This window comes from Eschrichtius robustus, chromosome 10 (assembly GCF_028021215.1).
Source record: "Eschrichtius robustus isolate mEscRob2 chromosome 10, mEscRob2.pri, whole genome shotgun sequence".
NCBI classification, from domain to species: domain Eukaryota; kingdom Metazoa; phylum Chordata; class Mammalia; order Artiodactyla; family Eschrichtiidae; genus Eschrichtius; species Eschrichtius robustus.
The window spans coordinates 44097702-44123054 of NC_090833.1; the positions used below are offsets into that span (position 1 = coordinate 44097702).

Genomic DNA, 25353 nt, shown 5'->3' on the forward strand with positions numbered 1-25353 from the left:
ATGAATGGGTAAAGAAAATATATGTGTATATATATGTGTGTATACACACACACACACACACACACACACAATATTACTGGGCCATAAAAAGGGGGAATCTTGCCTTGTGTGAAAACATGGATGGACCTTCCTAAGTGAAGTAAGTCAGACAGAAAAAGACAAATACTGTATGATCTCACGTACATGTGAAGTCTTAAAAAAATAAAATACAAAAAGTAAAAGACAGAAATCATAGATACATAGAACAGACTGGTGGTTGCCAAAGGCAGGGGGTAGGTAGGGGTGGGTGAAATAGGTGAAGGGGGTCAAAATATACAAAGTTCCAGTTAAAAAACATATAAGTCCTGGGGATGTAATGTACAGCATGGTGAGTATAGTTAATAGTAGTGTACTGTATATTTCAAAGTTGTTAAAACAGTGTATCTTAAAAATTCTCATCACAAGAAAAAAAATTTTGTAACTGTGAGGTGATGGACGTTAACTAGACTTACTGTGGTGATCATTTCACAATACATACAAATATCAAATCATACAGTTGTACACCTGAAACTGATATTTCAATTATCCTTCAATTAAAAAAAATTATGTATCCAAATCTTGCATTCTTAAACTATTATATAATTAATTCTGCCTTCCTTGTCATTTCTAGGAGTTTAGGAACTTGAAGTTTAAAAATGAACATATTCTGGGCCACATTCATTGTTTTCTGACATCTGCATTGGGCCAGCACACTGGTTTATATTTGGTTTGCCCTCTGCCAGGTTTTCCTTGGACTCACTTGTTAATGACTATGCTATTCATAATTAGGGTGTTGTTCAGTCTCAGAATTTCAAGTGGTAGACATTAAGTAGTGTCAAGAAATGAATGACTACCTGAAATTAATGACCAATCCGACTGCCTTTAGGTAGCAATGCAAAAGAGAACCTATTTTCCTTATGGCATCTCTCAAGTGCACAAATGGAACACTTAATACAAGGACACTATGTCAGCTGCTCTAAAACCTGGTCCATTTAACTTAAGATGATTTTATCTAAAAGTTTACCCTTGTAAATGTTTAAAGAGTGCTGACTCATAACTGATTATTTCCCTTGGTGCCATTTCTGAAGTACATCATAAGCCCGCTGGGCAGTTTATCTCTTTATTTTTCACTTATTATGTAATTTTATTTCCTTAGGATCTCTGCCACAATTCACATCAAATGCTGCCACATTTGGGCCGTCAATTTTTCCCTCCCCTGTCACTTTTCCGTTTGCTAAATTCTATAGCAGACTTTGCAGTAGATACTGCAACATCTTGTGAAAAATAGCAGTGTAAATGTAGAATGAGAAAAAATCCATTCTACTTGCTAACACTTAAATGCAATCTGCCCAAGATAGAAAACCCAAGATAGATTTAATATGCAATGAAACAAAAACAACACCAAAAACCCCTCCAAAAATCGTTAGTATGTGTTTTAATAATAAGCAAATGGGAAGAAATAATATACAAATACAAACTCAGTTTAGAGCCAGGAACCTCCATACTTGGGCATGATTCTACCATTTAATTGGGCTAGAAGATTCTGTGTCTCCAACTGAATTTCAAGGAGCTTACTAAAGAAACCCCTCATTAATTAGAGGACTGTACACCATAGGAACAATGATAGAAACACACAAACACACAGAGAAAAGTAAAAGTCCCTTTTCAAAGTTGTGACTAATTCCGAACTGAAAGATTGGTTGAAGAAAGGATACCCGGAGACCATGTGTTTCTATTAAAGCCTCCTGACCCCAGGCTGTATAGCATTAGGGTCTCTCTCTTCTGACACAAAAGAACATCTCTAAGATGACTGGAGCTGACTGGGGTTAAACACACACATTTAAACAGTATAAGGAGAAGCCAGTGATATGAAATGAACAACTCTACATGATCTGGAATACTGCAGAGAGCTTTTAACACAGATAATCACAGTAAACTCTGGATAGACTCTGAACTCCTTGAGGGCAGAGAGATCTACGTTAGCCTCTCATGCTTGCACACCAACCCCAGGTCTACCATTAGTATGCCCCTAGGGGCAGTCTATGCTTGTGGGGAGGAGCATTTTATCACTGACATTCTTTAGAATGGTGATAATAAAGAGTCACTTTTATAACTGCCTTAAATTCTCAATAGATAATGCACCCCTTATGTCTGTACCCTAGGCTGCACCCCTGTTGGTACACAACTGCCACATTTGGACAGTGTTTATTTCTCCGGGATCTCTTGAGATGTAAGAGCCCTGTAGTGACACATGCTGATGGATCTCCTGGGAGCTGCCCTTTGGTCAGGGCAGCCCACTCCAGTCACCATGCCTGCCATTGCCCCTGAGCGCCATGACACAGCACATCTCCACAGCATGAGCAGTAAGCCTGGCCTGAAAAGAAGAGGGAAGGAGAGAGGAAGGTCCTGGGAACTAACTAGATTAGGAACAAGTGAAAGTTGTCTAGAAACCAGGGTCTAGTTTATTTGAATGTTTTCTATCAACTCTGCCTTGTTGACAAATATCTGATTTCTGACTAAAGCCTTGGCAACCATTATATCCATGGTGCATGCTGAAAATGAGCTGGACCCAGATACTCTTTCACAAAACTTTTATCCTGATTCATTGTGACCTTGCCACCATGCTGGTTTTGATTTCCCTGAGTATGGGACCGCTGTGGCAACACAGATGAACCACATCACGGAATAAGGGAAAAGAGATGGCTAAACTGTGTGCAGAAAATGGATCTCTCAGAATGAGTAACTTTCCCTGACTGGTGGGCAAAAGAGTGGCAAATGGACGGTTCACGCCTGCGTTCTGCTGTTTGCTTCTTTTGCCCGATGCAACCCACAGTATCTGAATGAATCATACCCTTACAATTAATTACAGAATGTTGGGTTAAATTATTCTGTGACGAGGAGAGGACTTAGAATTGGACGTCAGTCCTAAAACTGCCCTCCAGCCTGGTTCTTCTGCAGATGGAGTGGACAGAGCATTGAGAAGCATAAACTTATTAGACGATGGAAGATGGGTCCACAGCTGGGTGGGAGGCTGGGGTAGTTATCAAACAGATCACTTGTTACTGAGCCAAGTACTACTTAGGGCTCCATCATAGGCAGCACAGGCTGCTGCAAAAATACTGTTCAATCTCCCATCTCATGCTGCATTTGTACTTTTCCTTATTTTATGTTACAAACAATGTTCATACGTTAGCAAGAAGAGGGAAATAGACCATGTGCGGCAACAGAGTCAGACCACCTGAAAAGAACTCTGTTAACATCATTCATTTCCATGTTTTACGTATCAGGAAAGTTTTCTCTTTACTTAGCTCTTGGGCTCACAAAAGGCAGAATTCCTATGCATGCATTCTCTTTAGTGGTAACCAGTTTAGCTGGCATAGGCCAGGCTCAATGTCTTGTCTGCACTGAAAATTAAATTTAAAGTAAACTCAGAAAAAAGATAGTCAAGGGAACTTGTCTCCTCTTATGACCATGCAGTTTAACCCATTGTAGGTGGGCAAGGCTGGCTTGTTTATTGACAAAGAAAGTAAGGGAAGCTGGTTAGAGATATGGACCATATATTCTCAAATATCAATCAATAGCTGTCGTGTTTCATCTTGTACTTATATCTAAATACTTATTCTTGAATTCGTATCCTTAAATGACTACTTTTTCTAATGGTGATCTTGAGAATTGGAGTACAGGAAGACAACTCAAAGCACAGGATCATATGATAAAGGATAAAATTGATATATGAATGTGAAACACATTCCCTGGCCAGAATATACTCCATCATTTTTCTGTACAATAAATCAAATTATAGAAAGGGGGTTCTCACCTGGAGTCTTGAAGTTCCTCAGCTGAGAGGGGGTATCATAAACTTCCAGGATCCAGTCACCAGCAGCTCGTTCTCCCCAGCAATGAATGGTCATGAACTCCCAATTTTTAAATCCTTCCATGGAATGATCAAAAAGCCTGAGAGAGAACGATAAAACACTGTTTTTGTATGTTATTTAAAATCTAGTGAGTGTCAAGTCAAGACCATGATCGATGATCTCTCTGTATCTATCAGCATGTTCAGCTCAAACACTGGAGGTTGTCTTCATCCTGGGCATCACCGATTAGTAGATCCAAATATACGTATATCATCGTTCTACCAGAGGGAAACAGGCATGGGGCTGGCTGTACAGTAACAAATCTGGGAGGGATAATGATGTGGGTATCAGGGAACCTAGGCTAAGACTCTACTCACAAGCCTGGTAGTACCAAGAGTTGAAGATGTGGAGCAACTGAAGCTCTCTTACACTGCTGATGGAAATGCAAAATGGTGCAGCTGCTCTGAACAATAGTTTGACAATTCTTACCATATGACTAAACAATACCCCTCCCCCCCGCCAGATATTTACCCAAGAGAAGTGAAGACATACGTCCACACAAAGAACTCCACATGAAGGCTCACAGCAGCTTTATTCATAATCATCAAAAACTGTTAGCAATTCAGATGTCCATCAACTGGTGAATGGGTAAACAAATTATGGTATATTCACAGAACGAAATACTATCTAGTAATAGAAACTGTTGAACTGCTAATAACTGCAACAGCATGAATGAATTTCGAAGGTATTAAGCTAAGTGGAAAAAGTCAGACACAAAAGATCATGCACTATCTGATTCAATTTATATGACATTCTAGAAAATACTACTTAAACAGAAACAGATTAGTGGCTGCCAGGGGCTAGGAGGTAGGAGGCAGGGGCATGGTGGAAGTTTTGGGAATGAAGGAACTGTTTTATACCTTGAAAATAATGGATGGTTATGCAACTATATATATTTGTCAAAACTTATTATTCACATTAAAAAGTGAATTGTATGTAAATTACTCCTCAATGAAAAACCATGCCCATTAATCTTATCCAGTTCAGGGAGTCATGCCTGGAACTGCAGCCTAAATTCTGCCCTTCCAGCCCTTCTAATAATTTTCTAAGTTCCTAATTCCCTATATGAAATCTCTTCCTGCTTGAAATCACTGGAATTACTTCTGTTTTCTGTGAAGTAATCCTGAGGGATACAAAATATAAAGGAAAATAAAAAGAATCCTCATCAAGAATCAAGAGATGTCAATAGATATGTATAATAGATATGTATAAAATAGATATGTATAAGGCTAGCATATGAAGAAACAGGCATATTATTTACATAGGCATGTGATGTAGATTTGACTATCTGAAGAAATATCCAAAAGATTTCTATAGAGATGGGACCCAGAAAGTAGAAAATGAAAGATGGGGCAAGAGAAAAAAAAATTTTTAAGTACTTTAAAAAAAATTATATACATCTATTATTTTTGTTGGGGCAAACAGAGAGGGAAAAGCATCTCTAGCATTGTCTTAGGAGCAACCATGTCCAGTTACTGGGACATATCTGTCCTTCAGTGCAGACAAATACAAAGGTCATGACAAGTGGATGTTGATAGCTATTTAAGACATACAGTCACCTCTCCTTGCTTTACTTTCATGTTCACCAAGGAAACTGGTGGTTATCATTTGAACTTCCATGTGGATCTTCCCATTAGGAGAAAATGCACCCTTCTAAAAACAAAAATAACCAGTTTAATCTCATTATAACTTAATATATTACAATTCTGATTTTTTAAAGTGTTCTGTCAATGTGTTTGAGGCTCCCTCTAAAATGCCGGCTGGATTCTAAAGCTGGAGGGTTAGGTGCGTAACTAGGGACTGTGTTGGGTAAATGGCTGACACTCGGCAGCTTTCCCCGGAGAAAAGCAATAAACAGGAAAATCACCTGTTGCATGCTCCTGAGCTCTTGAAAGAAGAAAAATAAAAAGTATTTAGCAACATTCTCAAAGTGTCCCATGGTCAGAAAAGTGAGAAAAGGCTGAGTTAAAGTTGAACAGACCTCTTTACTGGAGAACACTGCAGATCTTTGGAATATTCAAATATGTTTGTTAATCTCCATAATGGGGTTAATGGAAGGCAGTGATTTTCAAACCTTATATGGACGGGAAGGGCTTTTTCTTTTTTTAGAATATCTGTATACTACCTGTAACAGGTTACTTCTGAACCGAAGGGTGCGGCATTTCAACGAGGACCATATTGGATCTGGCAGCTTTCCCTCGTGATAACGGGGATGGAAACAGTGGCTCCGTACATGAATGTCTTCCCACTGAAAATGATCTTCGATAGATTATGGATGGTACAATCATCCAGGAGGTCTTACAATCCACGCACTACCACAGTAGGGCTTGTTTCACAAGTTTGTGGCTTGAAACTGGACTTGGCCAGGAAGAAATTGTTGGGTCATTATAAACACAATTGACTTACCTACTGGGTCCTTCATGTAAAACCCAGAAAGTGTGTGTTGGGTGAAAACGAGACACAGAGGTAGGGAAGGAGGAACCTTTTCAAATGGCACTTCCTGCCAGAGAGATGTTACTGAAGCGAATATTGTGACATAGAAATGGATGGAGGCAGAAAATTGGTCTAGAACCACTTCTTAGCCCAGCAGTTCTAATTTCAGTTCTAATTCGTTGAGGCTATTGTGCCATTTGAGGGCACCGAAGCAACAACTTGTCACGTAATACCTTTCCAAGAGTGTCGAACTTAAAAGCAATTCCCAAACAGTTTAGACAGAACATTTGGCTCACGGCCTCATGTCCAAAATCTACAAAGGAGACTTGAGGCTGCCATCACATGAGGGGCGGTCTTGTTTCCACAACCTCAGCCAACTTTTAATTACTCATGGGTCAGTTATTTGAGTGCTGGATTAGCAGACCCTATGTTTCTTCCCTTACACCCTTTCCTCTCCACCTTTGAAAATCATTCCATTGCTATCAATCATTTTAAAATCACATTTGGAATGAAAATTAAATATAAACTAGGTACCCAGAAGAACTATCCATAATCACCATTCAAATAAGTGTTTCAAAGCCCGAATGTAAACAGGCTTTGTCTGTCTGGCTGAGTGGTTCCCCCAGCCCCGTCTCTTCACTTTATGCAGAGCTGGAATGCTCATTAGTTTCATGTGGACATAAAAGTTGAGGAGGGGAATTAAAATGCAGCCAAACACGATCACTGCATTTTGCTAAAAGAGTTGACGGGGAGAGAAATAGACACTGATTGTTATTGTTGTTTCAACTAGCTGGGCATTGACTTTTCTAATACCCACCCTTTTATTTTTACTCTGATTCAGTACTTAAAACTATTCGCTATTTTTCGTATTGTGCTATTTAAAAACCCTGCATCATCTGCATATAACAAAAGGTAACGTAGGTTAGTAGACGAGATTTGTGTTGCGAAGAACATACTTGCTCAAACCAAGTGTCAAACCACTGGACACCGCTAAAGAGATTCTAATTGTGTGGTCTTTGTTTATCAACTAAAAAGTCCAGTGCCCGGTCTGAACGTCTGTGCTGTGCCAACAGTGAAGAAAAGAGACACATGCCAACATTATTAGTGTGGATCAAATGTCAATAAAGCAGGGCCAGTGTGCTGAAAGCTGGAGTAGATTAACTCCATGCCCGTGTCCACATCTCCTATTGCAGTGAAACCCTGTTCTGTCAACTTGACTTCATAATCATGTGCTCAATGAAATGATATATGCATGCAGTGGCACAAATCATGTATCCAGTTATTAAAACGGTGCCCACAGCCCTATCCCTGTGAGCGGTTTTCAAATAAATTACTTTGGATGAAGCCTGGTAGGAAGGACTGCCATTAAATGTAGTACGTCCTTTTGAGGAATTAACTCAGGAAATAACTCATATAATTACTGTAAGCTTTCTTTCCCCCTTTCACTTAAAGAGTCTAGACAATGTGTCAAGGCTACAACATGCTTCTCTGATGTTACGGCAACTAAATAACAAGACGTTTTGTAAGTACTGACAGCTATGTGTTATCATATAATTATTTCTCAAATTGTAAATGGATCTTAATTTCAGAATCATCTACGACTACCCAGACAGTATATGTGTTCACTACAGAATTAGACATTAAACCAATATTTTGGAAGTTTTCTTTTTTCTTTTTGTTCTCTTTTTTGATTTTTAATATTTTTAGTGCTTCATCACAATTTAACATAAAGCTGATAGAATGCTTAAAGCACTCAGTTGGCTCAGTTGTAACTGAGCTTCTGATTTTCTTTAGATGTTTGGCTTTTGTTAAGTTTTAAATAATTTGCTTCTGAAACGGTATTTAAAACACACTATTAAGTTTTTCTCTCTCTTCTAATCTAAATTGCTTCTTTAAGAAAGGTTGAGAGAAAGGTACTGGTTCTAGAGGTTTGGAATACCTAAAAAGGTGAGTTTTCTAAAAAAACTTTCAACGTGCACATTATTACTAACTTACCAACCCCGAAATGCATTCCTTCTTGTGGGTACATGATGTTAAGTACTTAATCGTCTTGAAGATATATTCTTTAATAGTAGATGGCTTTTATCTAAATATCTGTTTTACATTATAAAATGTAAATGACCTTGTAAATGACTTTCACAGCACCCAGCAGCATACTGCTGGCAAGTTTTTTGATGACATGAAAATAAGAAGAATGTGTTTGAAAAAGCTGGGTGATCTTTTAAATCGATGCTATTTAAAAGTCTGGTCTGTGGAGGGCAGCTTCGGCATCACCTGGGAGCTTATTAGAAATGCAAATTCATGGGCCTCACCCAGACCTTTAGAATCAGCCTCTCTGGGAGAGACCTGGCCATCTGTGTGTGACAGTCATTCACCAGGTGCTTTGAAAAGCACTGCATAAAGAAGGGTTAGCACTTATAAGTGCTTACTAGGAGCTTGCTGTTATGTTATGTTATTCACTACTTGTAACAGCCCTGTGAGGCAGATACTATTACATCTGTTTTCTAGATGAAAGAATCACTTTTCCAAAGTCGAACGTAAAAATGGGTGAAATCGGGCTTCCCTGGTGGCGCAGTGGTTGAGAATCTGCCTGCCAATGCAGGGGACACGGGTTCGAGCCCTGGTCTGGGAGGATCCCACATGCCGCGGAGCAACTGGGCCCGTGAGCCACAATTACTGAGCCTGCGCATCTGGAGCCTGTGCTCCGCAACAAGAGAGGCCGCGATAGTGAGAGGCCCGCGCACCGCGATGAAGAGTGGCCCCCGCTTGCCGCAACTGGAGAAAGCCCTCGCACAGAAACGAAGACCCAAAACAGCCAAAAATAAATAAATTAATTAATTAAAAAAAAAGAATGTTCTGGAGGGATTGCTTTGTTTAAAAAAAAAAAAAAAATGGGTGAAATCAAGACAATCCCAGCTCTAAGCTCCAAAGGCTGTACCTTCTTTTGAATAAAGGAAGAGGGTTATTCTTACGGTGAGGCCTTACTGGAATGTAAAACTTCCACAGCAAAAGTGTAATTCTGCAAGTCACACATACATTTATACAGCAGGACACTTCACAAAATGTCAGTAGTCTGTCATTGAACATTTGGGCAGGGACAAAAATATTCAAATAGAAACACCAGTTAAACACAGTTAATTATAGAACCCTATAGGTTGTGCAGACGAGAAAGTGTACCTTCTTTCTACTTAAGACCGTAATTAGAAGCAGAGATGCTCATCTGTAATCAAATTTAGAAAGGGAGGCAAAGTTTCAGCTTTCAGTCAGCTGCCAAAATTTGGAACAGAGAGCCAATACAGCTAAACTAAATCTAAAACTCAATGAGTTGGGGAAAGGGGGTGTATTTAGGGGAAGAAAAAAAAAAAGCTGGGTTTTCATAATTCTAACAAATGCAGTTGAAGGAAGAATCTGATGGGATAAGCTTTTTGGTTGGAAAATATGTAGGCAGGCAGAATTTGAACACGTGGTCATATAAAGGCTTACATCTCGAGTTGCTCTTGTATCTGTTTTAAAGGGACCCAAGCCCACCTGATTCCCCCTACCCACGCCAGATCCCCACAGTCTCCCTAGAAGGAAAGCATTTGTGCCGATTATTCAGTTTGGTTTTTTGTCAGGAAGGGTGGACAGGCCAGAAGGAGGAGCGGAAGGGTGGAAAGACAGGAGAAAACAAAGGGAAGAGAAGGCACTAACTGTGCATTCCAGGATGCCTCTGTTTACTCGGGGCTCCCACCCACTAAACCATCAACCTGGTCTGCCACGGGGGCGGGGGGGGGGGGGGGGGGGGTTGCCTGCTGGGCTAATGGGGCATGCAGCTCGAGCTGGACTAGCTGTGAACGCTGCTGAGTGCCTTCCAGGGCTCAGCACCTGCAGATGCTCGGGTAAACCGTGCTTCCTGGAACAGCTGTTCTCCACAGGAGTTCCAGCCAGTGCCCGGCAGCCAAGACAGGGAAGCACTGAGGGGCTCCAGACGGCCCACACTGACAACGTCTTCAACGACCTCGCTGAAAAGCAGTTCCCTAGGAATTGTCATGGTGAGGGCGTAAGCAATGTTGAAGACACTCCTTACTGAAATGTCTAAGAAAATGAGGACTTCTGGAAAGCTGACCATGACCCCTTTATTTCTTTTGGGAATTTACTGTTATGGATAGCATTTTCTGGTCCCAAGACCGGGACACAGATTTTGTCAATACTGAAATGAAGATAATAACGGAGGGGAGTTGCTGTCCTCTCAGTTTCCTTCCTAGTTTATTCTCCTTGTCTGTGTCTCTAGTTTTTGCATCATTAAGGGGAGATGATGCTGAGTGAGCCTCGGATTCTGAGTCTGAGCTGAATCTCAGCATCCTTCCTTCTCACAGCAGCCAGTGCACAGGCCACTGTGAAGAGTTCTGCCTCATGGAGAAACAGGAGAGATCAAATGGGGACGACTCTTTGCCACCACAGCTCTACCTCTTCATCTCAAATGACCCCACTAGGAAAACTGTGTGTTTTAAACCTTTCAGAATTCCTATCTTTTTTTTTTTTTTAATTTATTTATTTATGGCTGTGTTGGGTCTTCGTTTCTGTGCGAGGGCTTTCTCTAGTTGCGGCATGCGGGGGCCACTCTTCATCGCAGTGCGCGGGCCTCTCACTATCGCGGCCTCTCTTGTTGCGGAGCACAGGCTCCAGACGCGCAGGCTCAGTAATTGTGGCTCATGGGCCCAGTTGCTCCGCGGCATGTGGGATCTTCCCAGACCAGGGCTTGAACCCGTGTCCCCTGCATTGGCAGGCAGATTCTCAACCACTGCGCCACCAGGGAAGCCCAGAATTCCTATCTTTTAACTGCACAGTGTCCTTTGCTTTATGTGGTCCTCCTCAGAAATCTTGACTTCTTTGAAAGAAAGATAAGTGTCCAACAAGGGAACTATTTATTGCCCTCATTAATAATCTCTGACACACAAATAAAATACTTAGGAATAAAGTTGACCAAGGAGGTGAAAGACGTATATGCTGAGAACTATAAAACATTAATAAAGGAAATTAAAGATTCAAAGAAATGTAAAGATATCCCATGCTTTTGGATTGGAAGAATTAATATCGTTAAAATGGCCATGCTATCCAAAGCAATCTACAGATTTAATACACCCGTATTAAATACATCACTGATTTAATACAGTGTCAAATTACCCATGACGTTTTTCACAGAACTAGAATAATCCTAAAATTTATATGGAACCATAAAAGACCCAGAATTGCCAAAGCAATCCTGAGGAAAAAGAACAAAGCTGGATGCATAACCTTCCCAGACTTCAGACAATACTACAAAGCTACAGTAATCAACACAGTGTGGTACAGGCACAAAAACAGACATATAGATCAATGGAACAGAACAGAGAGCCCAGAAATAAACCCACACACCTACAGTCAATTAATCTTCGACAAAAGAGGCAAGAATATATGATGGGAAAAAGAATCTCTTCAGTAAGTGGTGTTGGGAAAGTCGGACAGCTGCATGTAAATCAATGAAGTTACAACACACCCTCACACCATACACAAAAATAAACTCAAAATGGCTTAAAGACTTAAACATAAGGCATGACACCATAAAACTCCTAGAAGAGATAGGCAAAACATTCTCTGACATAAATCACAATACCAGTGTTTTCTTAGGTCAGTCTCCCAAGGCAACAGAAATAAAATTAAAAAAAAAACAAATGGGACCTAATCAAACTTACAAGCTTTTGCATAGTAACGGAAACCATGAACAAAATGAAAAGACAACATATGGAATGGGAGAAAATATTTGCAAATGATATGACCGACAAGGGCTTAATTTCCAAAATATACAAACAGCTCATACAACTCAACAACAAAAAATAAATAACCCAATCGAAAAATGGGCAGAAGACCTTAAATACACATTTCTCCAAAGAAGACATACAGATGGCCAATAGGCACATGCAAAGATGCTCAACATAGCAAATTATTAGAGAAATGCAAATCAAAACTACAAGGAGGTACCACCTCACACCACTCAGAATGGCCGTAATTAAAAAGTCTACAAGTAACAAATGCTGGAAAGGGTGTGGAGAAAAGGGAACCCTGCTACACTGTTGGTGGGAATGTAAATTGGTGCAGCCACTATGGAAAACAGTAGGGAGGTTCCTCAAAAAACTAAAAATAGAGCTACCATATGATCTAGCAATCCCACTCCTGGGCATATATCTGGACAATACTATAATTCGAAAAGATACATGCACCCCTATGTTCATAGCAGCACTACTCACAATAGCCAAGTCAAGGAAACAACCTAAATGTCCACCCACAGATGAATGGATCAAGAAGATGTGGTACATGTATACAAGGGAATACTACTCAGCCATAAAAAAGAACAAAATTGTGCCATTTGCAGCAACATGGATGCAACTAGAGAGTATCATACTAAGTGAAGTAAGTCAGAAAGAGAAAGACAAATACCATATGATATCACTTACACGTGGAATCTAAAATATGACACAAATGAACCTACCTATGAAACAGAAACAGACTCACAGACATAGAGAGCAGACTTGTGGTTGCCAAGGGGGGAGGGGGGTGGGAGTTTGGGGTTAGCAGATGCAAACTATTACATATAGAACTGATAATGAGTTCCTACTGTAATAGCACAGGGAACTACATTCACTATCCTGTGATAAAACATAATGGAAAAGAGTATGAAAAAGAATATATGTATATGTATAAATGAATCACTTTGCTGTACAGCAGAAATTAACACAACACTGTGAATCAACTATACTTCAATAAAAAAATAAATCAAAAAAAAATCTCTGACATACAAATCCCTTCTAAACCCTGACCTCATCACCTTTTCCTTGAGGAAAGGTATTACTGCCCTGCAGGCCAACATGAAGGCCACCAGGAGCAAAGCAGACCCTCCCTTCACAGCCTGCCCGCCCCCTTGTCGATGCTTCTTGCCTTCAGTTCCCAATCCTAGGAATGTGCTTTGAAACAGGGCCAAGGTGAGAGGACACGAGGATTCCTTGCCATGAGGTCAGAGACTGGGAAGCTCTGAGTAGAGATTTCCTCTCATAAAATTAAAGCTTTGGAATATGCCAGAAGGAAAAAATGCCAAAGGAAACGGTCTTCCCTTAGCTGCCTCAGTAGGAGGGATGATACTAGCGTCAAGTACAACAAGGACAGGGGAGCCAGGCCCTGGAAGGTGGGCAGACGTGGTTTTGGGACCAGGTGTAGCTGTTTTACAGTTAAAGGGTCAGATGCTGAAAGCAGTGTTTTTGGGGAGCTATGGACAAATGAATTCATAACATCCGTTTACATCTCTCGGTGCCTCCAGTCCCCTCCCTCCACTCAAATTTGTCTACCTTTTCTGGGGTGGCTACTTATTTTCAGCACTGAGATGGAAGACAGACAAAAGAACAGCACTTTAAGAAATGCTCCAGACCAAGAAGATGCACTCTGAGTGCAGATCTTATTCCCAGGAGGTAATGATGGGAGAGGCTAAAGTAAATCGCCAAGATCGGTCACCGAGCATCTGAAATGCCTGTTTCTTTTCTCTGACACAAGTCATGCAGCACTTTGGGGTTCAGCACTTTGCAAAGAGCAAAGCGGATGTCTGCTGTTGAAGAATGCATGCAAGACTGAAGCCAGCGACGCTGTAATCCACCAAATGCCTGTGATGCAACCCACAGCTCCCCTGCTCACAAGTTTCCCCACTGAAGTCATTTCCAGGGAAGCCAACAAGAAATACTGAAATATGCAGGAAGAGCCCAGAAAGGCTGAAGGGACTGAGTTTTCCAAGCAAACAGCAACTGTGGAGGGACTGTTTTTCTACAACGGAGGGGGCTCCAGGGAGAAGAGCTGCACATGTGTGAAGCCAACCTTTGCACTTCACCAGGGATCACCTGGATACTCCAAGTTCAATGCAAATGCACAGCAGTAAAGAAAAAAAGAAAAACATCAAGAAAAAGGTCTTCCCTGGTTTTGGTAACAACAGCTGGTGTGACCTCCATTAATCATAGAATTGGGCATCTGCAGGCCTTGCTCGCCGGAGAGACGCCTCAGGCAGGTAGCAGCAATGACCTGGCGGCAGCTGAGACCCCTGTCTGTGGAGGGAGGAGGGCGTGCCCAGCGACTGAGATACCAAAGCATCCTTTAGTTCCTTGCACCTGCCTACCCTTAACCTGGCAAACTGCACTTCATAGAGTACGAAGCCCAGGTTTCCCCATGCCCTAAGGGAAGACATTAAGTTTTAAAGACGAACACAAGAAGACTTCTGAGCACAGAAATAAAATGCAGTGAAAGACTCTGCAATCTGTACTCCTAGTCACTATCACCAAGAAGTGCTACTGCTCTCTGTTTTTCTCACTGTCCTACAGCAGATGAAGTTGGAGATTTTGAAAAGCAACTGGCAATTCCTGAGTCTCACTTTCAGCTCTGCAGGCTTGCATTGGTCTTGGCCTCTCAACTCATCTGGCATATTGTCATTGTCCTAACAGAGATCACCACTGCTGTGGACACCTGGCATGTGTACAGGCGGCTGTGTCAACATAAGAGGTTGGCTTTCATTTGGACTGCATAGGCCTTTGACAATAAGGTTTTTGCCCCTATTAAATGTTCCTCTTGGAGAGAAACATCAAATTAAAGAAACTTATAGGCTTTTGGCTGTGGCTTGTATTTTAGAACCATAATGGGAATGGGGTGTATAAGGCAATCTGACATTTCCCCATCTGGTCCCACTTGTTGACAAGTATCCCCCACCCACGCTCTCAACCACTTGAAAAGCCAGTGGAGCAAAAGAAAACTTGTGCTAGAACATTCTGGCCTTTCAGCAGGGTCCTGGCAATACAATTACCTGCTGGAGAAATGTTTGGAGGAAGTATGGAGAAAGGAAGAGGCTACTAAGAGAAAGTAAGTGCCCTCTTGGCCAATAAAAACTAAAGGGCCAAACTTTAAAACAGTGGTTAGCAAACTACGGTCAGTCCTCAAACCAAATCCAGCCCCTGGCCTGTTTGTGTAAATAAAGTTGTTATTGGAACACAGCCATACACATTCATTTATATTGTTTACAGTGGCTTTTGCACTCTAACGGCAGAGTTGAGTAGTGGCAATAAACACATGGCCTGCCAAGCTCAAAACATTTACTAACTGAATCTTTGTAGAAAAAAATCTGCCAAAACCTGTTTTAAAACAAATAGAATTTCCTTTAACTTTGGAAAGTGCTCGGGCAAGAGCATTCAGTTAATCTGTAACAAATTCCAGCAGACACTTAAGGGCAGGGGAGGGCATCTCAGAGGCCTAAGGAATTAGTGTTCTGCACTTCTTTTATAGGATAAAGAACAACAGGTGGCCCTCAATTTTTCTGCAGCATCCTTTTAATATTACCCAACTCTTAAATGTTATACTGTTCCGTGCCTACAGATTCTAGGCAGCTTTGCACTCTCTGTTTATGTGTGGGCAGTGAGAGATATGACCATCCCATCATGATGTGTAAGTGGCGTTCCCCCCGGCCCCGCCCAGTTTTTAGGTTAGTAAGAAATTAAAGAACAGCTGTATATTTTTGAATTAATGTTTTTGGGGTTTTTTTGATTTATACCCAGGAGTGGAATTGCTGGGTCATACGGTAGTTCTGTTTTTAGTTTTTTTGAGAAACCTCCATACTGTTTTCCACAGTGGCTGCACCAATTGACATTCCCACCAACAGTGTACAAGGATTCCCTTTTCTCCACACCCTCACCAACATTTGTTACTTGTGTTCTTTTTGATGGTGGCCATTTTGACAGGTGTGAGGAGATATCTCATTGTGTTTTTGATTTGCATTTCCTCTGATGATTAGCAGTGTTGAGCATCTTTTCATGTACCTGTTGGCCATCTGCATTTCCTCTTTGGAAAAATGTCTATTCAGTTCTTCTGCCTGAAAAATGTCTGTTCAGTTCTTCTGCCTATCTTTTAATCAGGTTGTTATTTGAAAAGATATATGCACCCCAATGTTCATAGCAGCACTATTCACAATAGCCAAGATATGGAAGCAACTTAAGTGTCCATCAACAGATGAATGGATAAAGAAGCTGTGGTATACACACAAACACACACACACACACACACACACACAATGGACTACTACTCAGCCATAAAAAAGAATGAAATTTTTGCCATTTGCAGCAACATGGTTGAACTTGGAGTGCATTACACTAAGTGAAGTAAGTCAGAGAAAGACAAATACTGTATGATATAACTTACATGTGGAATCTGAAACTACAATAAACTAGTGAATATAACAAAAAAAGAAGCAGACTCACAGATTTAGAGAACAAACTAGTGGACGGGGTGGGGAGAGGTAATGTATGGGTTGGGGAGTGGGAGGTACAAATTATTGGGTATATGATAGGCTCACGGATTATCCGTACAACACAGGGACTACAGCCAATATTTTGTAATAACTGTAAACGGAAAGTAACCTTTAAAAATTGTATAGAAAATCATGATCCTACAATGTATGTACATGCACAATCCTCGACTTCTGAAAAAGTAAAAAATAAAGCACAGTGGACTTTTTCGAGCCGAAAGAGTCGCTGGGTGTCATTGTGACCCCTGCACACTGGCGGTCAGGGGCCATGACTGTACCTGTTGGCCAAAAGCTGGGACCTGGTTCCTGAGGGCGAGGTCAGGTAGATGGCCAGGTCTCCCCTCCTGGGGTGGGTGATGGTGATGCGCACAACTACGTGCTCCAGGTAGCCGACGTGGTGGTTGGGATTGTCGGAGCAGCCCGACGCTTTGTAGACGGAGCGCACCGCGCTGTTGGGCCGAACTGTCCTGCAACAGAGAGAAGGGGGTTTGAGCAGAGCACGAGGCAGAGCTCGGCTGCGTGAGCCTGCAGGCCTGGCAGGACCGCATGATGCAATGCAAGCCGTGGTCGCTGGAGACTAAGGGACACAGTGTCATTACCCAAATGATTAGGTCGTTTAAGGGAGTAACCCTGGTTAGGGTGGGAAAGGTGCAAGTGAGAGGAAAGGAGGAATGAAGGTTCTTTTATCTTCATGCAGGTAGTGGATATCAATCTTGTTCAGATAGATAGCTGGCCCCTGGTGCTGGAGTGTCTGATTCAGTAAGGCTGGGGTGGGTCACAAGAATGTGCCTTTCCAACAAGTTCCCGGGCGATAGGGATGTTGCTGATCTGCGGAATCCACTTTGTGACCCACCAGTATAGGGTACTGTGGTACAGTGGAGGCTTGGGGATGACTATGACCTTGATTCAAATCCCTGGTCTACCGTTTCCTTTCTCTATAAGCCAAGCGCACACTCTTCCACTTGCCTACAGGCTCCTGTCTTCTTCACTAGCTTCCTCCTGTGCCACTGTGCCCCTTGAACACTGGGTTCCAGCCACACTAGCATTGGTTCAAGTTCTGGGATAATTCAAGTTTACCTCAGCCACTTTGCATACACTACTCTGCCTCTAGTGCTTTTTTGCTGCTGTTCCTATGGCTGACTCTTCTTTCATAGTCAAAGCTTAAATTTCACTCTCTAAGATGGTCACTGAGCCATAGGAAAAACACGTTCCCCACCTTTTATTTTCTACCCTTTTTATTTCCAGCATTCACTTACTGTCATTTGTAATGATCTACTTATTATATTATTTTGGTTTGACTCCCCCGCTAGACTGTAAGCTCCACAAGGGCAGGAAGCATTTCTTATTCCTGTTTCTATCCCTAATTATCTAGCCCAGTGCTTGATAGCCAGTAAGTGCTTGACAGCAAGAAAAATTGTTGCTGAATTGGTAAATGAATTCGTGAATGAATAAACAATTATTCCATTTGATCCCATTTCCTCCTTTGTCAAAAGGGAATAATACCCAAGTTGTTATAAAGTTTTAAGAAGAAAACACACATTGTTTCTAGCACTTGGCTTGACCTATAGTAAGAGCTCAATAAATACTGGTTAACTTTTTACTTCTTTATTTTTTTTTTCTCTTATTCTTTGCCAAAAATAGGTAGAATGGGAAAAAAAAACTTAGTCCACGTATTTCTGCTTCCTAACAATTTCCTCAAGAATTATAATGGCTCTAGTTTTATTACAAACCAAAGTTCTTATGTATTTTTCCGAGCTAACTCTCTAAAAAGAAAGCTGAAAGTAAATTACTAATAAAATCACTAAAATAAATCCTATTCTTTGGATTCAGCACCTAGGAGAGACTTCACTATCACTTGATGAATCCAATCAGCACAGCCTCCAATTTTGTGAGGCTGAAACAGGGGACTAAGCCCTGGAATCTGAGTAAACTGCAATCTCTTTTACTGTGCATCCTGCATCACTCTTCAGAGAACTACATGGTATGTAGTTAAGTTTCCAGAACATAAGGTTTAGTTTTGGGAGTATACCAACTTATGGGGAATACTTCTACCATCAAATAGAAATATTGACAGAGTAGACACTTGAAGAATGCCCATCTGTAAGGGTTCCCCCACCCCCTTGTAAGATACGTTTTTCTTTTAAGGATCCTTGAGTTATACTAGTGTGTGTTTAATGGCTTAGGGTCTTAGACATTCTATTAGAATTTTATAATTACATTAGAAAAATACTACACAAATTTCCAGTTTCCATGTGCAACACAGGGCTGTCTCAAGATATCTGCACTGGCCTAATCTCTTTTAGGGCACTGTCATGCTGTCTGCTTGCAGCAAACATTACTTGATTTGTCGGTCTGTGCTCTCCACACACACGTGCTGCTGGGGAACTGTGGTCCACTTTTCCGCCTCCATCACCATGGCTTCCGCATCCATCAGTCCAAATCCATAGAGATGGCTCACTACAGAAGGCAAGAAGTTGGTCAGCTTTACCGTAGTTAGCAGCAACCTATGCCATATATGTTGAGTTATACTTTCACACAGTAGAAAACCCAGACACAACCCTACGGGAGCCAAGCTTTCTTTCTAGCAATGATTAAAAAAACAAATAAAACAAGTAAACAATCATAAGAAAATAAGATGAATGCATATTATTCATTGAATATGTTCTATAACTAGTAACATGACTACCATTTATGAATTGTTACTACATGGCAGGCACTAGCCCATATTTTTACATTTAATCCTCCCAACAATCTTAAGATGTTAGTGCTATTATTATTATCATTCATGGATGAGAAAACTGAGGAAAGAGAGAAACTTGGCTAAGATTGACCAGCAATTCAGTGGTTGAGCCAAATTCTGACCCACATAGACTTGCTCCCAGGCCTCACTGTTAACCACCTGTATTCAAGTGATAACATCACCAATTTTGTAAGATAAAATAATTAGTAGGTTTAAAGAGAAGTGTATACAACTTCAAAAATACAAATTTTCTGACCTATCTAGTATTTTGGTTGAAAATCCTGGAAGACATAAATTATTATCTTTCCTCTGGCATATGAAAAATTTATTAAACTTCATACATGAAATATTTGGAGGCCTCTAGACTTTTATGCCAGCTTCTTATCCTCGAATGTTATAAACTTTTAGTTCTCAATGAGAAATACCTATTGATCTAAAGCTAAATTTGACATAACTGTCTCAGAAGTTTCAGTTACATATAGGAATATTTTAATGATGATACAGTGAGATCTACATTTGCAGCTCTTTCTAAAAATACTTTAAAATCCCATCGCCACCTTGCATTAAACTCTCTCATCTTTATATTTAACACAAAGTCATACTTTGACCAGGTTTGTTGCCTAAAACATTTCCTTATGACATGAGTTACTTTATGCAAAAATGTCTAGAGATGCCCATGCTTATGGATTATTTAAATACTTCAGCTTGAAATTCAAGATATTCTATGATACAGTCCCATTCTACTTTCAAAACAACTTCCTTACCAAACCTTTTGCGCTAGCAAGGTCAGTCACTCCTCTGCAATCCCAGTCGTATCTTGCTCTTTCTGCCTCACTGCCTTTGCTCATGCTGAGCCCTCAGCCTGCAGTTCCCTCACTCATCCTCTCTGCAGAGTCAAACTCTACTCCTCTAAGTTCCTGAAGGCCTAGCCAGTCTATCTTCTCCTTCTTGAAATAGTCTCTGACCCATAAAAGTCAATAGACATTTACTGAATTTCAACCATCTGTGATGAGTGAATTTTCTCCTTTCTAGACCTATAACTTTAATTAATTTGTCAATCCATCTGCCCTCTGCCCATCTAGCCAGCCATCCATTCATCCATCCGTCCATGCATCCATCTGTTTATCCATGCATCCATCCACCTATCCAACATTTCTTGAGTGCCTTCTATGTGCCAGGCATTGTATTATGCCCTGTACTTTTTACCTGTGTCATCTATTGAATTGCTAATTAACTCTCTGTCAGCATGTCTTTTTACCCCAAATGTATTATAAACTGCTTGATGGTGGGAACTAGGACTTATATTTCTTTATATGTTTCATGGAAGTTAGCAGAACTTTATACACATGGGAGGAAATTATAGCATATAAAAAGGAAAATTGTGCTAGGATTCAGAAATACTGTTCCATTTCTTCTATTTGCTAATCATATAACTTTTGGCAAACAAGATAAAATATCTAACCCACAATTTCCTTGTTTGGGGATATTATTATCTATCCCATCACCATTACTAAATTGATTATTATTATATATCCTACATGAGAAAATCTGTGTAAAGAACTATACAAATGGAAGGGCTCATTATTATATCAGATACTCAGCCAGACAGGACATACTGAATAAAACAGAATAAAAGTACTTTGCTATGGCAAAGATATATCTAGGATTTCTATACATGTACTTTTGCAACTTTTATTATAAGTGATTTTTTTCTTGATTAAAAAGTAATGTATGGGGCTTCCCTGGTGGCGCAGTGGTTGAGAATCTGCCTGCTAATGCAGGGGACACGGGTTCGAGCCCTGGTCTGGGAAGATCCCACATGCCGCGGAGCAACTAGGCCCGTGAGCCACAACTGCTGAGCCTGCGCGTCTGGAGCCCGTGCTCCGCAACGAGAGGCCGCGATAGTGAGAGGCCCGCGCACCGCGATGAAGAGTGGCCCCCGCTTGCCGCAAGTAGAGAAAGCCCTCGCACAGAAACGAAGACCCAACACAGCCAAAAACAAACGAATAAATAAATAAATTAAAAAAAATAATAATGTATGTTCATCGTAAAAACTTGTAAATACATCCAGAAAAGAATAAAATAAAACTCATCAGTAACCTCATCACAAATCAGTAAATGCTACTAACAATTCTATTTAGTTTTATTTACATAGTATTATGTGAGGTAAGCTTGCCGCCTTAATTAAAAAAGATACAGAGTAACCCACATAATAGAGGAGAAATGTCAAATTTGGGCTTAAGGAAACAAAATTGTGCAGATCTTTTGTTAAAGTTCATATAAATCCTATGTTGTCACTTATCACTTAACCATAGTCTATATCATTTCATCATGAATACTCTAAGGTATTTTCTTTCCCTGGAGGAACTGAAATTATTGCCAAAGATACAACGCTAGGCTAACTCTGCATGGTGCACAAATATCCCCATACTAGTGTCAACCGGTTTTAAACCCGTACAATTTATCATTTAGTCTCAGTTTAGGGAAATGAGATAAGAGATTTGATTGCTAGGAGGGAGGTAGGGAAGAGGGTAAGTGGGGGCCTGGGGAGGGAAGGGCTTGAATAGTCTGCAAAGTGGGCGCCCGGGCCCCAGCTCAGCTGTGCACGCTGCTGTTCCCCACCTCCCCACACCCCACCCCCAATAACTGTCAACTTAACAACCTTTGGGACGTAAATTAACAGAGTCATCAAACACAACAAACACTTCATGACTGTTAAACAACCACTCGAGTTAAGTAGAAAAGCACCTTGAGTCTTTATGAAGGCCGTAAATTTGTTTCGGTTTCCGATTCAGTTCCTACCCTCCAGAGACAAGGTCTGTTCACGCAACACTCAAAGGAGGTGTTCGGAACAGAGGCTGAGTAGCTGCAGTAAAACTAGAGACTGGCAGGTCAACAGAAAAAAGAGTGTATATTAATAAAATATTAATAAATGAGGGAATCAGAATAGATCACTGAAGTCCATTGAATCAGTAATGGAGATTTTCAGTATTTTAAATTATTTTAAGATACTTGAAATTGTGTATCTGCCCACAATCATGATACACAGTCTAAGAAAAAAATGAAATAAATTTATTTCTTCTTTTTTTGGGCGGGGGGGGGACGGTGCTGACAATATATCAACTCTGTGTATTCTGACTGGCAGTTATTTGTTTGGTTTTTGGCAAATACTAATGAGAAGATAATTACAGAATGAATGTGTTGGGAAGATAAACTCCTTCAAAACATGGTGTCAACAGGGAAACAAGCCATTAAATGGTATGGGAGCACTAGTAATTTTTCTGAGCTATAACTGACATGTAATAATTTTTTAAATAATATAAAGTTTCACACTCTAAAATTAGCTATAAATTCAGAAACACTATTTTGTTTGAGTCAACCATTTGAGTCAAGTGTGGTTGTGATATGGCCATTCCATAACTAAAATAGTTTTATCTATGCACGTTTTTCATGCCAAGATCAGAGCAAATCCTGAGCCTGAAAGTAACTTCATGATGATCAAGTGGGACCTCTCTGTGCAAGCACTGTGCCAAATGCAAAATTCTTTGAATTCGATATTTAGAAAGACACTGAGGGAACAAAGCATGTATATAGATTAACTAAAGATCTCGAAGCACAGTTAAGAAATGTATTTCAGAAAGTACATTTATCTCTTGGTAGAATGATGCTGAACAAGCTTAATAAAGGGAATCTGAAAAACTTGCTTAGCATTATATTTGTTCCATTAGGCTGCATGACTGTTTATGCACATAAGTTCCGAAAAGTGGAACTGCCTTGCACCAGAAGTTTAACTAGTTTTTATGCCAAGTAATCCGAAAGCTTCCCTGCTTGGACTAGTCCGATGGCCTAGAGAAGGCGGGAAAATAGATAATGTTCTCCGGCAGGTATATTTCCATTTTTTGATGAGACCAGAAGTGCCAAGAGGAGCTAATCATTAAATACACAAGTAAACAATTGCATAGTTCAAAAGCAGATACAGTTAATTTAGACAATAGTGCTAGCTATGAGACCTAAAAAAAGTCAGTTCTAAAGAAAAGTTAGAAAGCTCAGTAGGAAAAGAAAAATTAGAAGTTTCGGGTACAGGAAGCTATAACCAGGGAAATTTGGTGTACTTCTATCTCTCTTAGTGGACTATCCTTGCTGATGCCAGCTATTTTAAATCTTTTTTAGAAAAATATCATACTGAACAGATATTTCATAACTCTAAAATGGCTATTAGTAAAGCACTCTCTATATACTAGAGTAATTGGTTGGAAAAAGTTGTGTGCGTGATTTGTTTTTAAAAGTTTTTCAGCTCCCTGAAGTACGGCTTTCTGCTACCAGCTGTCAGATGTACAGACAATGCTATGTAGCATCCAGTGTAAAGTAGGGCAAACAACAACAAAAACCATCCAAGTTGCCTATGAGAGATTAAAAATTTTGCCTGTGACTGAAAAAAATACAACTAAGTGACAGCTATCCATTCCTGAGCATTTAATATAAAAGTACAGCCGATTTCTTCCATTGGGGAAATCATTTCTCATGACTAACACGACTAAATGCCTAGGTTTATCCAGAGGTGTCCTGGTTTTAGCACTGAAATCCTGTGTGCTGGGGAAAGCCTTCATTCATGGACAAACCAGGAGAGTGGCTACCCCACGTGGAACCAAGGGAGAAAGGTGACGCTCTTACGGAGTGGTACAGAGCTCTCACATCTTTTAAAATCAATAATCCAGTAACTAGAAGACGTATGGGCATCCTGAACTTGTATTTGTTGAGATGCACGTGATCATCAAAATATAAAACATGGTTGATAAATTAGGTTTAATTATTCAATTCTTAGAAAGGGTCAATTTCAATACACTTCACCAATATAAGCTAAGAATTTTTACCATTAATTATGATATCACTCATGGGGTTTGGAGCACCTACTATGTATTCAACACAATGAGGCTCCAAAAGAAACAGAAACTGCTGTGTGTTCTCAGGCCAGCAGGAGATGAGACAAGAATAACTGTATGATTTCACTAAGAAACAATTAAAAGCGATAACTGTGTAGTCACCGTGTAAGTGTAAAAAGACTTCAAAAGAGTAAGAAATCAGTAAAAAAAAGACAATGGATGTAAAGCAACTACTAGAGCCTGCTCTACACAAAGTACTCAATAAATGTTAGCTGAAATTTGGAGTCAGGTAAGATGACCCAAGAAGGGAAGGTGATATTTGGACTGGGCTTTGGTGCCCACATCGGATTCAGTGAGGTGGAGATGCAGGGAGGACAACCAGGCACCAGGATGGAACCTCCAGTTAAATAATCATCAGGTCTGTGTGTGGTTCTTTGGTGCAGTGAGGAAACCAGCAGCCCTGGCGTGTGGGGTGAGTGGTCAGCAGGGGATGGGCCTTAGCAGTCTACATGGTAGGAAATAAGGGGAAGAGAGTGGACTGAGGGAGAACTGGATGCCAACCGTGACAGTGGGGTGTCTTCTGCCATCAGTCAGGCTGTTGCTATTCTATTGATACTTAAGGGTAAACCACCAGACTGAGAGGTAGTTACGCAAAATGCAAATTCCTGTCTTGAGGGGGGCTGCTTGATCTGCAGGGTGGGGTTGAAACTCCAACTGAGATCAAAGAGCTCCTGCCGCTGTGAGAGTCCTCGCACCTTTGGGTTCTTTGATCGTCAATGTGCTGAACCACCTGTTCTGAAATAACTGCTCCCACCAGGGACCCTGCGCATCCTGCACCTACTAATAAAGCCAGACCAAACGTGCAGAATAAGCAGAGGGCGTGCAACGCACCCCATTGCACATGCATGACGTAAGTGCTTCAGTACTGCTTCTTCTAAAGTAAAAATAAACAGCTAAATACGAAAACATAAAATGTAAGATTTATAAACATGAAGAAGCGGAAAGTAATACTCTTCCGTCTCCTATGTCAGC

At 40.7% G+C, this 25353-nt stretch overlaps 1 protein-coding gene across 2 annotated transcripts in view; it reads right to left on the bottom strand.

Moving 5' to 3' along the window:
• PCSK5 (proprotein convertase subtilisin/kexin type 5) overlaps window positions 1–25353 on the bottom strand; it is a 451875-nt gene that overhangs the window by 166954 nt on the left and 259568 nt on the right. For both annotated transcript variants that reach the window (XM_068551986.1, XM_068551985.1), the window contains exons 11-13: window positions 19041–19158; window positions 16980–17168; window positions 3836–3972 (exon numbers count right to left, since the gene is read on the bottom strand). In XM_068551986.1, coding sequence (XP_068408087.1) covers window positions 3836–3972; window positions 16980–17168; window positions 19041–19158 — 444 coding nt within the window. The remainder of the gene's footprint in view (window positions 1–3835; window positions 3973–16979; window positions 17169–19040; window positions 19159–25353) is intronic.